This window comes from Ischnura elegans, chromosome 1, assembly GCF_921293095.1.
Source record: "Ischnura elegans chromosome 1, ioIscEleg1.1, whole genome shotgun sequence".
NCBI classification, from domain to species: domain Eukaryota; kingdom Metazoa; phylum Arthropoda; class Insecta; order Odonata; family Coenagrionidae; genus Ischnura; species Ischnura elegans.
In genome coordinates this window covers 66,105,745-66,123,379 of record NC_060246.1, presented here as the reverse complement: position 1 = coordinate 66,123,379, position 17,635 = coordinate 66,105,745, and the positions used below count along the sequence as shown (strand labels likewise).

Here is a 17,635-nt window from a genome sequence, read left to right as displayed (position 1 = left end):
AAATATGTTAGAAACTGCATGATTTTCCAATGCATAATGATTCAGTATATTTCACAGAGGTATTACATGGATGAGAGCCAGAGACTCTCCCTACCCTCCTCCTTCCCCAGCCATGAGAAACAGTACATCTCTACTAGCGTTTCTGATGGACTAAGCGATCCAATTTCTCGTAGAAATAAGCTATAATCAAGACTGTTAACCAAAAATTATATCCTGATAATGTGATCTATCAAAGTCACAACTTTTCATTGCTATTACTTGCAATTGCAAATACAATACTGCAAACTACTGGAAAATGTGGATCGCTCTGCAATCGTCTCCGTTACTCAAATATTTTTGAAAACTGATTAATGATCGACCCAACTGGAAACAAAAGTCAATATTCTAAGGGATGGAATGGGGACTTCTCGATGTAGTCCCACAGGTTCAGGTTGTCTACACTGGTCACTTAGACTATTATTCACCATTAATTCCTTTTAATTTTATGCCTATTTCAAATGTAAAAGATCATTCAATGTCCTTACTTTAAATCAATGAATCTAATGTTATGACCCCCCTCCGAATATGTGATCTCTATACCCTAATGCCCCTTATGGAATGACCTAATGTCCAACTTTTTGAGAATTACTGGGGATGGATCGTCATTTCATCATACTTCAGCTCAACAATTATCGAAGAACACTTGTGATTATATTATTCACAACTCCATGAAAAGAAACACTTGAATGCAATATTTGAATAACAAAAGAAGCATTTAATTGGGTCTATTAGCTATAACAGAGTTCCAGCAGCTCATCCTTCCTCCAATTATGAATTTTTCTAAAATGAATGATTTCCTTGAAATAGCATCAACAGCATATTTAAAGCAAAGTGAAAGGTTCTAGGATTTTTTTTCCAAACTCAAAAATTACCTCATGACAGCAATGAAAAGTTTTTACATTAAGTCTTGAAGAAAACTAAGAATCACTGCTATGAAAAGGATATTAGTCACTTTTCCAGGAATATATACAAAAAAATGACCACGCACATTCACACATTCACATCAGTAATTACAGCTGCCATATTTGCAAAACTTTCATCCCATAAATGCTCCAACATCTTTTTGCAACAAAGGGCAAATCAAACATTCAAAATCTATTCCTCTTGGATAATATCAGCTTTTACCTTTAGAAATATTTAAGAAATAAATATGGCTGACAACAATAACATTCATAAACTGCAATAGTTATTTCCTGTTTCTTGGATTCACTGATTATCATGCAAGAAGCCTTCAATTATCTCATGTGGCCTGATGACAATATCTGTGCCATCAATTTCAATTTCTTCATAGGTCCATTTCCTATTGACCCTGAAAGAATAATGCAAAAATAACACATGAATGAACAGATATCCATCCGTGTAGAGTCCAAATAATAATTGTACGGAAATGATCATGTCACAACTCAAGAAGTTCCTTTGTTAACCATTATCCTTCATCCCTTTCTACCACAGTATAAATACAAGAAAAATGTGAGGTCGCCTTCTCTCGAATTATGTTCCAAGGAAGTTAGATAGGTCAAGTACAGATGGGATCAACCTTCGTAAATAGGTATCGGTAAAGCAGGTACAAGAAAACTGGACTAGAAGCATGAAATGTGAGTCAACCAGTCAATAAAAATTTTTAAAACTAAATTATGTACTTGGTATGGAGGCATTGCGCAGAGATTAACATGACAATTGTTTTTTGGGTTAATGCCGTGATGACATATTTTGGTGGACAACGGTTTTGGGTGCATTCCAGCTCCCATCTTCGGGATGGGGTTCCAGTTGTACGACCCGAATGCAGGAGCTGGAATGCACTCCCAACTGTCATTCACCAAAATGTGTCAATGGGGTATTGACCCAAAAACAGTTATCAATTATGTAATTTCAAGATTGATCAACAAGATTTAAGCTGGATTCAGAAATGAGCATGAAATTGTTCACTGCAAATATGGCAAAGATCAAATGAGGAGTCCATACCCTGTTCTAACTGTATATATACTAAGCACACACACCCAATACTATGACCAGGTGCGCAGTTAAGAATTGAGGCTGGGGGGGTTTTAGGAGCACCTACTACTTCTGGGCATGGAATACGTGAGCTGCGGGTGCCCACCCCCAGAAAATTTTTAAGATAAATGGTTCAAAATGGTGAGTCTTACGTCTTCCTGAGAGATATTTTATTAAACCTTACCTATTCTATGAGAAATATTTATCCAATCAAGTAAAATGGATTAAATTTTAAATTTCTCTGAGTTCGGGGGGGATTTATATTAACACTAGAAGGACGGCAGGGGTCATTTGACCCATTTTCAGAATTCAAATTTATTTTTCTCTTATTAAAATATTTTTTTTAATTTTGAAACTTTTTGACTTTGTTCATTTTGGTCTATATTTTGATAAATTAGTGAAAATTTGACAATAATGTTTTGTTTCAAATTTTTATGACGTGTTATACCTAGAAGGACGGCTAGGGGTCATTTGACCCACAACTGGTTTTCGCGCTATTTTCTTGCCCGTGGGCACTTTAGTGCCATGTATATCATATAATCAGCAAGAGGCTAGTGTGGTAGATAATTTGCTTCATTTTGAATATGGAAGTACCCAGTTCAATGACAGTTTCGTCCCGAGGGCTCCTATCTGTATACGAAAACCTAGGCATAGCGACTTGTTGTGCACAATCTTTCGATATTTTTTGGGCAGCAAAGGGAAATAAAACCTTTTCAATCCTTGATTTGCGTAAATTCATGTACATAATTATGATATTTTAATTTTGTTTTATTTATTGTTCAATGATTATTGTATTACCCACACCGGAAAATCGTCACGTATCCCAAGAATTGTTTTCCGTCGTCCAAGATTCAGAGCTCTTAGAGACATTATTTTCAATATCAACTCATCGGGTTTACGAATAACTTTCATTTTTCTGGCCTGACGGCACTGTCACTTGACCTAGCCCCTTTGCCGTGTGTCCAGCATTAGTGCCGCCTGACCCCGTCGGGGTTTGGGGCGGGTTGACTGCACGCTACGTCCTGGGGAAAATCCTGTATCTTTTTGAGAGAACGGAGGAATTGGGTGGACTGTAAAATTCTACTGTAAATCCTACACTTGGAATCCGCACGTAGGTCGTAGAAGAAGCATTACTGCAAGTACCTGGAAGATACGAATCAGGATACGGTTGGCAGTTGAGTCCCTGCCTTTCGAACTGCAATTAGCGTTACTTCTGAAAATTTTGTCCTTTTGTAAGAATTTCTAATGCTCTCCAGCTCTCTATACCTCCAATGCAACTAGAGAAGATTCTACCACAATGCGCTTTCGTTTGTAGATTTTTTTGCACGCATATCAGTAGCGAGTTGAGGAAGAAAGTAAGAAGTCGAGAAATATATCAAGAGAAGAGAATCGGCGCGATTCAAGTAGTTGTGGGGAATATTGAAGATCAGTCTGGAAGTGAATCGTAAACATCATTTCAAGGAAATTCTGACCAATCCATCAACATCTGCGTGTGATGGAAGCGACGAAGTCCAAGATGGTGAATCCGATGGAGACTTTGGCGTGATAGCAAATGCACAGCTCTATCCAACAAAATGCAGCTGTCCTTTTATGAGGTAAATTCCAAATAAACCAGACAAATTTGGAATCGAGTACTGGGTTTTGACAGATGTGAAATGAAAATACAGCCTAAATGAATTTCCATATTGTGGCAAAGATGATGATTGGTCATCAAATCAAGTGTTGGGGAAATAAATAGTCACTAAAGTGACCGTAACGTACCAGAATTCAGGAATAAATGTAACTTGTAACAATTATTTTCCATCCATCCAGCTGGCAGGAAGTCATAAAAAATGGAAAACTTTTCTTGCATGGACGATCTGAAAAAAAACAGGCGTGACGCACAAATATCCATGACCCCTAAAATAGCCATGTAAACCATTCAACGCGAGTGTTCAAAAATACCTTAGGCAATACTCTTACGTAGAATCAGGCAAACTAGAACAATAATGTACCTACTTTCACTCAGCAGCATGATCTCAGACGACTCTATTTGCGAAACGAATAAAAGAATACCAGAGACCATCCTATTTCATAATAAAAACAAAGCGGGAGTAGATATGATGGATAGCATATATCAATTTATTTACACGTCTCCAAATCCAACAGCCATATCTCCACGGGCACAAAAAAGAAAAAGGTGCCAAATACCATCAAATTGAATCATTGCACCAATTTCCTTTCCATTTTCCAAATTCCTTTTCATGTGCAAATGGCTGGTGTCCTAACACCCCCTGCCACACCCTTTTAAGCGGCTTGCGAGTTAGTGTGTAAATTTAGATGTAGATGAATAAATCGTCCAATGAACGCATTCAGCGCAAAAAAATATTTTGTGGAAACAGCGCTGAAAAAATACTGTCTGTCTGAGATTTACAACAAAGTAATAAGTTTTAAAAATTTTAATGCAAATTTTGTAAACCCAGTACCCCTATTGTTTAAACATGTAACACAACTTTTGTATTGAGTGTATATATTTTCATTATTTGATTTGCAATCAACTACTACGTACAGTTTTAGTCATGATTATTTAAAATAATTGTTATTAACTTTTGACGATGGAAATAATATTTAATAATGTTAAATAGCGTTTTTAATGAACTGATTCAACAATTAATACGATGAAACTGAATATTGGTTGAAAATCAGGCGTTTTATTCCAAAATACATTTTAGGGGTCAAATGACCCCCAGCCGTCCTTCTAGGTAGCGCGAAACTACCGTCCTCCTAGTGTTAAGGATGGACGGATCCAGGATTTTTTTTGGATCCGGATTCCGACCGGATCCTTGAGTTTCAGAGCCGGACCCTTCGGATCGGATATTTTCGGATCCAAATGTATTTTAAAATTTCTGCTGTTAAACAAAGTAATTATTCAAGTTTATTCTGGGTACGTACAATTGAAGGAATGTTTTTTAGATTTTCATACACATTGTTTTTATAAATAAAAAATCATTTTTATAGGCTTTCAAGTTGTTTTTTTTTAACATCTTTACATGCTCAGGACCTAAACTGCTACGTTTGGGTTTGGAAATGAAAATAGGAAAAATCTTCGGATAAACCACTTACCAGTGGTGTAGGACAAGAATCGCATGCGATGGTACATTTGAAGAGAGAATCGGAACTCTTTCCACCCTTATGGGTAGGTATCCAATCCGACCATCCCTAGTTTATACACCAAACCTCCCTTGCTGCACCACTGACCATGACATACAATTAAGTATTTCAATCAAAATATCCATCAAATGCAATCCGCAATTCATGGTGACATTTCCATATTTAAAGCATAAAATTGTAAATTTGTATCACGCTCAAAAAGCTACAAGAAGACACACACCTGCATTCGTGCCCACACTTGGGTGATCGGCATCTGGGGCATGGGAAGTGGCAGCCAGGGCAATCAATGTTCATGCAGTCACATAAATTTTTACCACAAGACAAAAGTTCCCCATTTTCTCCATAAACTTCTCCTCTCAAGTGCCTGCAATAAATATCACCACGCTTGATAAATCTGATATGTAATACCTGATTAATTAATCCCAATTGCAAAATCAAACAGCTCCATAACTTTTTCAGGTCATTTGTACCCAAGAAACAACCAATAACATCTTGAATCCTTAGGATACAGGAGTAACTTTGACTAAGCACAGAGTTAAATTAGATCCAAGTACATATATGTATATATTTTTTTTAATTTCCATTAACTCTACTTATTTTTCATGTTTCAAAACTGTAATTCATTTGCAAATATTATTTACTTTCCACAATACTTGTTTTCACTATCAAAGAAAATTTCAAATGAAGCAGAGGTAACGTAACAGTTGCTTCAAGCACCAAGTTGGAGCCCATTAAGTTACTAAAGTGCTGAACCAAAAGAAGACAACAATGATTACATAAAAATAAGACCGTATGTGTATTATTTTTGTCAGGAACATCTGAGAGTCCAGGACAACCAAAATCCAAAATTTGATTGAATGAGTCATAATCCACGAGTCATATTTGACCTACTGCACATTGTTCCATTTGTTTTCATTTTCCCCTCCATTCTATATACACCCATGCCTCGCTTAGCGCAATTTCAATATAGCGCAAATTAATTCCTCGCTTAACTTCCCAACGCTGCTTTGCCTAATGAATTAACCTTAACATTCTCTGGATAAAACGTGAACCTGCACAACGTACACACGATGAAATTTCTGGACTTCCCAGATTTTCAAGTGGAGTGGCCACGCTAATCAAGGAAAAAATATACATATACCTTCATAGATAAGTGTTGCGAAACTGATATATTCAATAAAAAACATTTTCTTTACTTCATAAGTTTGGGGGGACACCCTGTAAGCTGTTGATAATTATATTAATAATAACACTGTATAAATAACATCCCACAAACATACTCCAATTACTCTCTTGAAAAATCAATACCTATTGAATTTTTCTTATTATAGTTTTATACAGCTTTATTGCAGGTGCAAATATCTAATTTAAAAGCTGTATGTCTCCATCAGCTATTAATAAATAACCATCTAATTGTCAGGCACGTCAACCATTTCTGTAAAAGATTATTCCACGGAAGGTGTGGTAAGGTTTCCCAAACAGATTTCTTTTGATATCAATTTAATACAGACATTTTTGAGGTAATTTATTGATTCCACCACAATTTATTTTCATAAAAAATGGCTGAACTTTAAAAATGATTTCAATATTAATCATAGATAAAGTCTATTGGAGAGAGTGGAATTCAAAACATAAAGATTTAAAAACGCTCGCCATTGAAGGATCTAGATACTACATTAATGGCATTGACAATATTCTAAAGAGGGTAACACCATTGGAAGCAATTACAAACACAATTACAGTTCCGAAGAATGGAAGTAGTTACCAAATAATATAACTACCATAAAGTAGTAATGATTAGAACATCAAAACATTAAATTTATGTTCTTGAATAATGAGATAAAAATGTTATAGAGAGATCAAGAGATAAAAATGTTAACCATTACCTTCTGATATTTTTCTTTCTCATCATTTTCCGCCTCTCTCGATTACTCATCTTAGGATCAAAGTTTTCCATGAATTTCAAGTTAGTTTTAGTCAGTTTTTCCAAGGAGTGAGACGAAACTCTCTGTTGAATAAAGTGATCAGTTACTGACACACTTCACTCAGTCATGAAAATAATGCTGATTGTTTCAAACAAAACTACCAACTGACATTAAGCTCTACTATCTAGGAATTTCATAAGATGTGATGACAAACAAACACTAGACAATAATCACATGAACCTAAAAAAATCGCTTGATTCATGCCCGCATTAGTACGCATATAAAGTTACATCAAACTAATACCAACAGAAGAGTCATTTATAGTTGAAACAACCAGAAAAGACAGAACATAATTTAGCACTAAAATACACTGAGAGACAAAGCAATTCAGTGGGGTTATTCATCAAGGCATGAAATTGCAACTCATTAAAAAAATTTGGTCGATTGAAGGGAGAGATGGGTTACAATGAAAAAAAAACCTCTCCCGCATTCATCAATTTTCCCATGATTTTAAGGCCGTTTTACACGGTACACGGAATTGCGCAGTCTGACGTACGAGTGAAGGCGCAATCAAAATTGCGTCGTGTAAAGCGGCGAATTGCTAGAACACATGCGAGAATGCGTGGATGCGAGACAGCAAAATAGCCCCAGTTCTAATTTCGTTCATACATTTGCGCAATTCCACGCCATTTTAGAAATTAATGCAGCTCTAACCTGCGCAATTCCGTGTACCGTGTAAAACGGCCTTTATAGTAAAACAGCAAAAAAGCTGTCGCCAACTCTCCACAAATAATTAACATCATTTGAGTTTTCCTTCATTTACTGGTTTAGGAAGAAGCTATCATAGTTGGAATGATCAGCTTTCAAGAGTGTAAACAACAATGAACGAGCATGGCTCATGCAAACCAAGGCATAGCTATGAATTGGTGGTCTGCTCACCACGAGTTCATGACATCATCAACTTATCTGCAAAAGGGTTCAGGCAGTAGATTTTTCCACACAAAAACCCCCGAAAAGTAGAAGATGGATAAAAAACAGAAAAATATGGGTCTCTTTATTTTTCAAATCTCATAATAATATAGGAAAGTTTACAATGAAGAGAGAAAACCCAAATATTACACATAAATTAAATAAGTAGTAGCAACAAAATCTGGACCCAGGAATGAAGAAGCCAGGACAACAAATATGTGCACCTTATCCCACAATTTTCAATGTTCAAATCAACACAGGCACCAATAAAATCAAATAAAATGCTTCAGGAATCCCAGAGGAATAAAGTTAGCAAGCCACAATTTAACAATGACAAAGCACAGACATAGGTAAATGGATTTTAAGAAAATTCTACCAGCATAAAAATGATAACAGGTAAATAGTATCAGAAAATCAATGTGGATAAAACTAAAATATTATAAATGAAATCAGACAATCATAAAAGGACAAGTGTACAGCAAAAAATGACAAAAGAAGGCCATGGATGTAGAACATGGAATGGGCGAAGAAGGATATCAAAGAGGATACATGCAACCAGGAAAAAATTAGCTCACACATAGAGGTATGCCAAAAGTAGAGTAAATGGCCAAAAGTGCTGTTGTTTATTCCATAAGTAAGATTTTATCCTAAAATCAGTATTGATACAATGATAACATAATGGATTTTAACTGAGGGGTAAGAAGCCAAGGGGTACACATGATTTGATTTTCTTTCTAAACAGAGTAGGGTAGAGAAATTTATTGATGAAATATACAAAAACTTGGATGCCAAGAGATATGCGTGAGTCACTGTTCTGTGCTGACATCAAGTGGAAATTCAAATGCACAACTTAATACCCAGTTGATCTCGTTTTTTTTTCTTAATCAAATTTATGTTCCGAACTCTGTTTAGAAAAACAATCACTTGTACCCCTTCGCTTCTCACCCCCTAAATTTAGTGTCATCCTTGTAACAGGCCACCAATTAGCTCTAAATTTCACATGCCATTGACAAGGGTACATATAAGCATAAAAACAAAATTTGATTATTTGCAGGAAAACCCCAGAATTCACATTATCGAATTTTAAATGTCTCAACTCATAGGTGAATCAAACTGAGAGCAATGTTAAACAAGCCTTAGAATTGTTGACTGGGATTAATGATGATGAAAATATTTTAGAGAAGTCCAAATAATGCTTCTCCATTCAAGCACAAAGCCATCAAAACTAACACAACGTACAGTAATTGCAGAGATGCCAATAGGGATAATGAGGCCATGTGCATAAGATTTTAGAAAAACAGCAACTTTCTTTCTATTTACATATTTCAAAATATGTAACACTACTAACACAATTTTATTTATTATTTTCACTATCAAAAGTAAATACAAAAAAGTCTCGCACGTAGCCATGTATTTTGCTGCACCTAAAAGCAGCTCACTGGATAGGGTAAAAACCAAAGAAAACTGCTTATCTACCAATTACAAAAAAATATTCAATGTAAGGATTATACTCACACTTTTAGATTGGGAAGGTTGAATAATTTCACCTAACTGCCTCTTCATTCGAAAACGTCGCAAATTTTCACACCTCAGTAGATATCTCTCTCGCTTTTTATTCCTTGGAATTTTGCTCAGTGCCTTTGCAATTCCACTCCCACTCATTTTAACAAAACCAGAAGTATTATTCAAAGGAGACTCTTCAACAACTGAGCTAGGATTGCCAGGAATATCACTTCCAGCAGGTTGGCCATCAAGGCTTTCTGATGTACAGTCTATGATTTCTATTTCTGAGTCATAATGACTATCAGAATCCCTTTTCTTGGAAGGCTGCACCGATTTATCAGAATATAAGTCCATTTCACAATTAGGAGGAATTGTATCTTTCATGTCACGCAGATCTACTCCTTGTACATATTTATTAATACCCTCACTGAATGTATCATTAGTTTCTTTCTTAGGGGCAGGATCAGAGCAGGCCATCAAAGCATCTTCATTCCTTTCTGTACCATCAATAAGCTTTCCACCTGCTGTTTTCTCTTCATTAATTGTTAATACAGTGATTCTTCCAATCACAGCATCATTACTGCTTGTACAGCTTTTTTTAATTGCAACATTGATATTTGTTGCTGTTTCAGCACTTCCACCACATGAAGCATCATTGCTGCTCTCATCAACAGTAGACTTCACCTTCATACCTGTACTATTATTATCAACTATAACAAACTTAGTGTTGTTAGCAGTACCAGATAGTATAGTAGTCATTGTAGTTTCAGTGTGAACATAAGAGGTATTTCCAACACTTTTTCCACCGGTAGTTTCATTGCATTCATCAAGAGCACTGAGGGTGCTACTACCAGGTGAATCATATGCACTTTCTTCATTTGCAGCATTGATATTTGCACCAACAACTGCAACTACATTCTGGTGAATGGTTTCAGAAATTGTTTCTGAGGTTAACTCAGTATAGTGAGTGGTGGCATCTGTACTTTTTGGTAAAGAGGCATCGCTTTTTATCTCTGTTAAAGATTCATCACCAGCAATTACATTGAGCTTACGATCAAAATCTTCTGCACAAGCACAATGACTAGTTGCCAGTGCCTCTGCACTCTCTAAAACACAGTCCATTGCTTCCTCTTCCTTTCCACAAAGAGAATCCATTTGTAGACCGAACCACACAAAATTGTGTCTATAATGAGAAAGAAGTTACATATTTAACTAAGCAATCGATTCTTTGATTTTCAGATACAAGGGTTCAGTGGTAACCCTTAACTAAAAATGGCCACATAACCATAGAAAAATATAACACACATCCAGCTAAAGCGGGTATGTACTACCTATATACATGAATGAATTTAACATTTTTCCTTGCATTCAGTGTAATTTTCCAAGCAAAGTTGTAATTAGAATCTTATTTGAAAGGGGATCATTTAGGAGGGGTTTTCCACAAAAAATTGGGGGAAGACCTTTGATCTCCCCAACCCTTTTGACCATTACCAACTGGCTTCAGTCCTGTGCAAAATTAACCACCGACATGACTGATGGCCAAGGGCTTCTGGGTACCACATCTACATAGTTCATTGAGAATATGAAGCAGTAAACAATAGACATAACTAATACCTTGAGTCTAATAAATATTATCAAGCAACCCATAAGTCCCTTTGTTCCCTTTAAAAAAATTATTTAAATTATTTGAGAGGGTGTAGAATAAATTTTAAGTTTAGATCAATCGCATGCAGAATTCCATATTCCTACTGTGTTTTTCCCAGAGCACGAAGTCCTCAGACAGCCTTGACACAAGTTGAGCCATAGAAAAAATATACGTGAAATAAAAAATTTTGTGGGGATTATTAAAATAAATAGAAAGTACTGTCAAGGGGGTGAAGGCAGAGTTATGGATCCGGGGAGGAATATGCCATCACCATCAGGGAGGATGGGCACCCCTCCACCACAACACCTTGCGTCAGTGGCGTAGCCAGGAATTTTGTTTGGGAAGGGTCCAAAACCAGTGAGGCCTGGGGGAAAAGTTTTGAAAAAACAGGGTACTAAGTAGAAGGTTTGAACTAATTTTAACACTTTACATAATCAATAAAACTTCATTTTTTGAAGAAATCTTTCACAAATTCATGAATTTTCAATATTTTGTTTTCTTTTATGATGAAGCAAACTATGTAAAATGTGTTTATATTTCGGGGGTGGTTCTGGACTCCTCGAATCTCCTCTCACTACACCACTACCTGGTGCCTGTCCCTGTGCAGCAGAGTCAAAATTAAATGCATCAACAATTGTTGTTTTCCACTCCCCCTGTTCCCTTGGTGACAGTAGATAAATCAAAATAATCTGAGTGGATACTCTATCCAATTGGCCTCTTAAAATCAATACACATGCCTACTAGACAATTAATATAAAATGAATGAATGATTACAATGACCTGCAAAATACTCTTACTTAATTTAAGGAACACTTTCCCTTCTTGAATCAACATCTTTTAATTTTATTGCCCCATATCCCATCCAGTCACTTGGAAGTCTACCCAAAACTATAGGCTTCCAACTCTCTGAAATCTTCCGTACAACCTATTGCACATAAATTTTTATTAAAAGCCATTTACTCCATCTTTCTTGGATACATAAAACAGATGGTTTAGCTCTTCTGCATAATTAATGTTTTACTAAGATCGCTTAGGTAATCTTAAGAGTCCCTCGGCAAAGTACTGCTACGCTTTGTCACTACTAGGTAAGGCGATTGCCAAGTAGCACATCTTCGTTTGAAAAGGAAATTTCGAAAATACATCAGGAATAGAAGCAAGCAGTCCCCACCTATGATAGACTACCAGTCCCTACCAGTTATGCATAGAAAACTCAAAAACTATTTTAAGGGAAAATGAAATACACATAACAATGCAACCAACTTCTGGGCCATGAAGCTCATCTGCAGAATTTCCCCTAGTCCCCCTTGAGGTAATGTTCCCATAAGAAGTTTGTATGCATCCTTGATTGTGCTCTTTTGTGGTACTACCCAGTGGCGCAGCGAGGGGGGTTTTGGGGGTTCAACCCCCCCCCCCCCCCTGAGCTCAGAGAAATTTTTAAGTTTAATCCATTTGAATTAATTGGATTGATATTACTAATAGAATAGTGTAAGGATTAATAAAAATCCCTCAGAAAGCCGTAAACCATTTTGAACCGTTTATCTTAAAATTCCGCAATTTAATAATCTCGCACCTACCGTTTATCCTGGAGGGTATTCCATACCTCCACACACACCTGTATTATTTCCACCTAAACCTCTCCCCCCCCCCCCCCCCCCCCCCAGCTGCGCCCCTGGTATTACCTATGGCAAGTCTGCATGAAGTCTAGCCAAAGGAAAGATAAATTACCATAACTTTCCTCTTGAGTACAGAGATTTGAATTTGGAGGCAGTCACAGCTAGAGGTCTAAGGAAACTCTACTGCACTGATGTCAGTAACAGATTTGATGGGTTTTAGAAATATGTAATACCATTATTATTCACGACATGAGCCCTACCACTGTCACCAAGGGTGGCCTAGCCTGGGTGGATTCCCCACTGAGGCCACTAATAGGAGGTTTGCCCCAACAGGGGGTTTGGGCCTATCGGGGCCCTTTCATCACATAGTCGCTCTGGCTTCTAGGTAACCTGAAGTGTGAAACAGAATACTACTACCACTACGCTTAAAAATTACCACTGTCCTCCACCACTGAGAAAAGTTATTGCCAGATTGCTAGTAGAATGAAAATTGCCATACCTTGTCATATAAATAACGTAGGAGCGGCAACTATGGGAACAACTATTTTGCTGAATACGGACGTCAAATCAATCATTAAACCTAAGGCGTAATCTGCATATATATAGTATATACAATGATTACTGCTCGTATGAATTTATAGTTGCAGCATTATTCGAATAATTTGTCAACGGATGCTAAAGCACAAGAGTGACCTAAACGTCTTCCGTACAACGATATCGGCAGCTGAAGACTACCCAGAAAAACATTTTAAGTTTAATTCAAACACGACTTCAACAACACAAATACATACTACAGTAATACAGTTTCGGTAGGCCCGTTAAAGGCATTTCGCAATACATCAAATAATTACCGACCCTGAAAATGTTCTCCAAACATTCAGTCACAGATGAGATGCAGGCTATCCTTACCCATGAACACAGGCTCTGCAGCTTATTTCAGCATGACAGCATTTGTTCGCACAAATAATGGATTCAACGACAGTTGCTCATGAATAAGTACGTAAATTTCGCTAACTAATGCAATTTGTCATCAACGCCGCTTCCCTGTACGAAGAAAGATCACACTAGTCAAAACAACAACACAAAATCAAATTTACACGAAGAAATCAATTTCAAACAGGAGAACGTCAAGATACGAAGCTAATAAATTAACCAATGAAAGGCTTGCTTTTTCCCGCCATGAATTTTGAATTATTTGTTTCACGGTAAACGGGATATTTTCATGGATAATAGGTTTTGCCAATTTTTAGGGATTACTTACTAATATCGAGTGGAGGAGACTAGTCGAGATGAATAGTTTTGCTCACCAAGAACTTTTTTTTTGCGACATTTTGCGCAAAATTCAACTAACCCATGTGGTATATCTCTTCTCCCCTTTCCATTGTACAACTGAGCTATCTCCATTAGCACATTACAATATTTTTTCGTACCTTTCTATTTTTTTATGCCATCTCATTTGTTGACGCATGCACTGAAGTCATTTTTCTCTACACTCACAACTATACTTTTTTTGGCTAAAACCAATGTGAGTGGTGCACATGTTTGGTGGGATTTATCTCATGTTCTACGATCTAAAAAAACCTTGAATAATAGATATTGCTTCAGTACCGAGAGTGCAATAACGCCCCTTTTTTATGATAATGCTGCATACGGACCTTTTTCTGGCTGAAAAAATTGCCATGCTGGACATTATATAAAATTATCTACTCACTTTTCATTCATTGCCTTATGCTTGAGATAACTGGGGTGCCAAAATCGAATATTGCTTAATCATTGCAGCAGCAGGATAAATTGAGAGAATAGTGGAGCTATAATGGAAAGCAAGCACCTTCCCTGAAACAAACATCAAGGTAAGGAGTTAGATTGAGGGCACTTTAAATCAGTTGTTTTCCATTGTGCGCAAATTAATGAGGGGTTGGCATCAGTGATCCTATGCTAGGAACAAGCTTTAAAACCTAGTCATGACCATTTTAAGGCAGATTGGCTGTCTCAAAGGGAGACCAGAAAGGAAATACATAGAAGTCAATTAGGGGCAAAAGTTGTGAGTTCAGAGGGGTGGAAATGGGACAAACTTTCCAGGTCAATCCTGAATTCTCTTGCCGATCACATCAGGAAATTACAAGGGATAAAATAATAAAATGGAATTCTACTTGCCCATTTAGTGGAGATAAAGTCTACAGAACCACTCGAGAGCCGATTTTAAATTTGGGTCAACTAGATATAAATACGTATGTATAAGTTTCTTAACCAAAGAGATGACATCAAATTAATTCGTCATGTACTTATCTACACAAGCAAATGAGCTCCCTATCTATAAATATTAGAGATGTGCGAATAGTATCCGCGAATACTCGAATACCTCGAATATTAGAAAGTATTCGATATTCGAGGTTTCGAATAGTTATGCGAAAAGTACCGCCTCGAATACCTCGAATACTTGGAATTTCGCGTCATACACTGTAGCGCGCACGTCGTTGGTAGTTGACTCGGAAAAATGTAGAGAACTGTAGTCATTTACTCATTTAGTGCTCGCAGCGCCGTTTTACGCAAGTTGACGAATTACATCAAATTCGTGGATTTTAGCGGTGAAAAGAGTTCGACGAGGGGAACCGAAAATGGTCGGGTGAAAAAATCCGAAAATCCCCGATTCCCCCCACCAGGAGAACCTCACAATCAGTGCCGTGGGATAGCAACCTTAGAGCATTTCCCACGATCCGCTATCCCCCTCCATTCAGCACTTGTCTAACCCACTCTGACGCTTTCCTCTTCTCCGAAATCAAACAAAAGGTCCCAGCTCGCGCAGGGATCGCATTACGAAGACCCCTGCTTCGAAAAAAATATCGAGTTACGAGAACAATAAAAACGTGTTTCAAGCCCTCCCCCCTTTTCTCACCCACTGACCTTTTTCTGGCTACCTGCTTCGAAGTTCCCCATTTCTGGAGGTCAACTGCTGTGTGAGTACCGTGGGATACTTACATTAGCGCATTTCCCAAGATCCGGTATCCCTCTCCATTCAGCACTAGCCCCCCACTGAGGCTTTCCTCTTCTTCGAAATAAAAAAAAAGGTCACAGCTCGCGCAGGGATCATATTACGAAGACCTTACAATTAGCTTCGAAAAAATACCAAGTTACACGAGAACAATAGAAACGTGTTTCGGGCCCTCCCTTTTCTCCCCCACTGACCTTTTTTTTCCTACCAGCTTCGAAGTTCCCCATTTCTTTGGAGGTCAACCGCTGCATGAGTCATCTATTACCACAAAAGGTGTCTAAGAATGACTTTCGTCGGTTGATGTTACACCTTTATTGAATTGAAATATTAGTAATGTGCGCGTAATTTCAAAAAGAATAAGACCAAACACGACGTATTTCTGAGTTTATTTAAGCATTTTACGCAAAGAAATAAATGTCAAAATACGACGGAGACGCATTCTGGCGAAACTCGATATGAGCAACAGAGCTTCTCGGAAGTTGATGCGGTATTTTTTTCCGAAAACATATATCAAGTTACAATTTATGAGTGGTCCTATAAATCTTTATTGTTACAGTCCCAGACAAAGGGATATTTTCTCAGAATATTTGGTTTCTCCCTGATAGCAATTTCAATTCATCTTCTTATCTCGTGAGAACTCCCAAAGATGGACTGAAAATAATTGAAGAAAATCCGGTGGACAAGAGCTTGTATTTTACAAAATGCCTCAGATTGTCAGCTAGCACTTGGCAGCAGGAGTGAGGGTTAAGCGATGTTAGTTGAATTAATTATATGCCCAATTGTTTCCATAAAATTAAAATATTCATTAATCAGCTAAATTCCTGTTCGAATCATTTAAAGGAAATCAAAGTTACTCACCAAAATCCTGTGTTGCCTGCTGCATAGGCAACCGAGTCAAACATACCAGCATTCATCATTTAGTATTCGAGGTATTCGAAATTCGAGGTATTCGAAATTCGAGGTATTCGAAATTCGAGGTATTCGAATATTCGAGCAATGATTTAACATTCGAATTCGATATTCGAATTCGAGAAATCTACTATTCGACCCATCTCTAATAAATATCTTTCCGTTACTATGTTTACCCCTTTAGCCACTCACAAGTGGAGTGCTTCCTAGTTTCGTGACTCAAACTAGAGGGGGTCAGTATGTTCAGTACAACTAATCAATTAACAATTTCTTGACTCAGCAAACCCGTGCTGCTGTGAGGGCTTATACCTGTGTACGCAAGCTTAATTATACTGAAGTCCACGATAATGGTGAGATCTCAGGAGTATGGGTTGAAAAAGGCAGAGGATTAGAGTGACTTACAAGAACATGGGATGCCATGAAAAATGGTCCATACACAGTACCACACGAAGATTGTCTAGGCCAGGGGTCTCCAAAATACGGCCCGTGAAGGGCTTTCATCCGGCCCACACATTCGTTTCAAGTAGTGCACGATTTTCGCTTGTTTAACTCTGTGAGACGCCGCTAGGAGCATTGCAGCACCGTACTGCACGTTAAAGTCGCCTTCAACTGTTCATAAATAAGGAATTCCACACCGGATACTTCAATAGACCTTGGTATCGAATACTTCAGTCATCGGAAAATTTGCTATCCGGCCCGCAGGGCGATTCGGAACTTGGAATGTGGCCCTCGTGGCCTAGTAAATTGGAGACCCCTGGTCTAGGCAGTCTCTTGAGTAAACTTGCATTAACGAGATTTCCATAAGAAGGATAAAAAGATCCTTTTGGCTTGCCTTCTAAGGTCATAACACCACTTGGAAAAAAAAATTTTCAAAATTCATTGATAAATAAAAAGAAATATA

At 37.4% G+C, this 17,635-nt stretch overlaps 1 protein-coding gene across 3 annotated transcripts; it reads right to left on the bottom strand.

The window, feature by feature from the left end:
* Positions 1-733: 733 nt before the first annotated feature.
* On the bottom strand, positions 734-13,951 carry LOC124162460. Of its 3 annotated transcripts, XM_046539011.1 has the most exons (6): positions 13,746-13,951; positions 11,443-11,587; positions 9,591-10,761; positions 7,068-7,189; positions 5,402-5,545; positions 734-1,348 (listed from the first exon to the last, which is right to left on the bottom strand). In XM_046539011.1, the coding sequence occupies exons 3-6, from the start codon at positions 10,731-10,733 to the stop codon at positions 1,246-1,248; spliced, it is 1,512 nt and encodes a 503-aa protein (XP_046394967.1). In that variant the 5' UTR covers positions 10,734-10,761; positions 11,443-11,587; positions 13,746-13,951; the 3' UTR covers positions 734-1,245. The 3 variants fall into 3 exon arrangements, with proteins under 3 accessions (XP_046394967.1, XP_046394975.1, XP_046394959.1); XM_046539019.1 differs by lacking the exon at positions 11,443-11,587 and having other exon boundaries at positions 13,692-13,951; XM_046539003.1 differs by lacking the exon at positions 11,443-11,587.
* Positions 13,952-17,635: the final 3,684 nt, after the last annotated feature.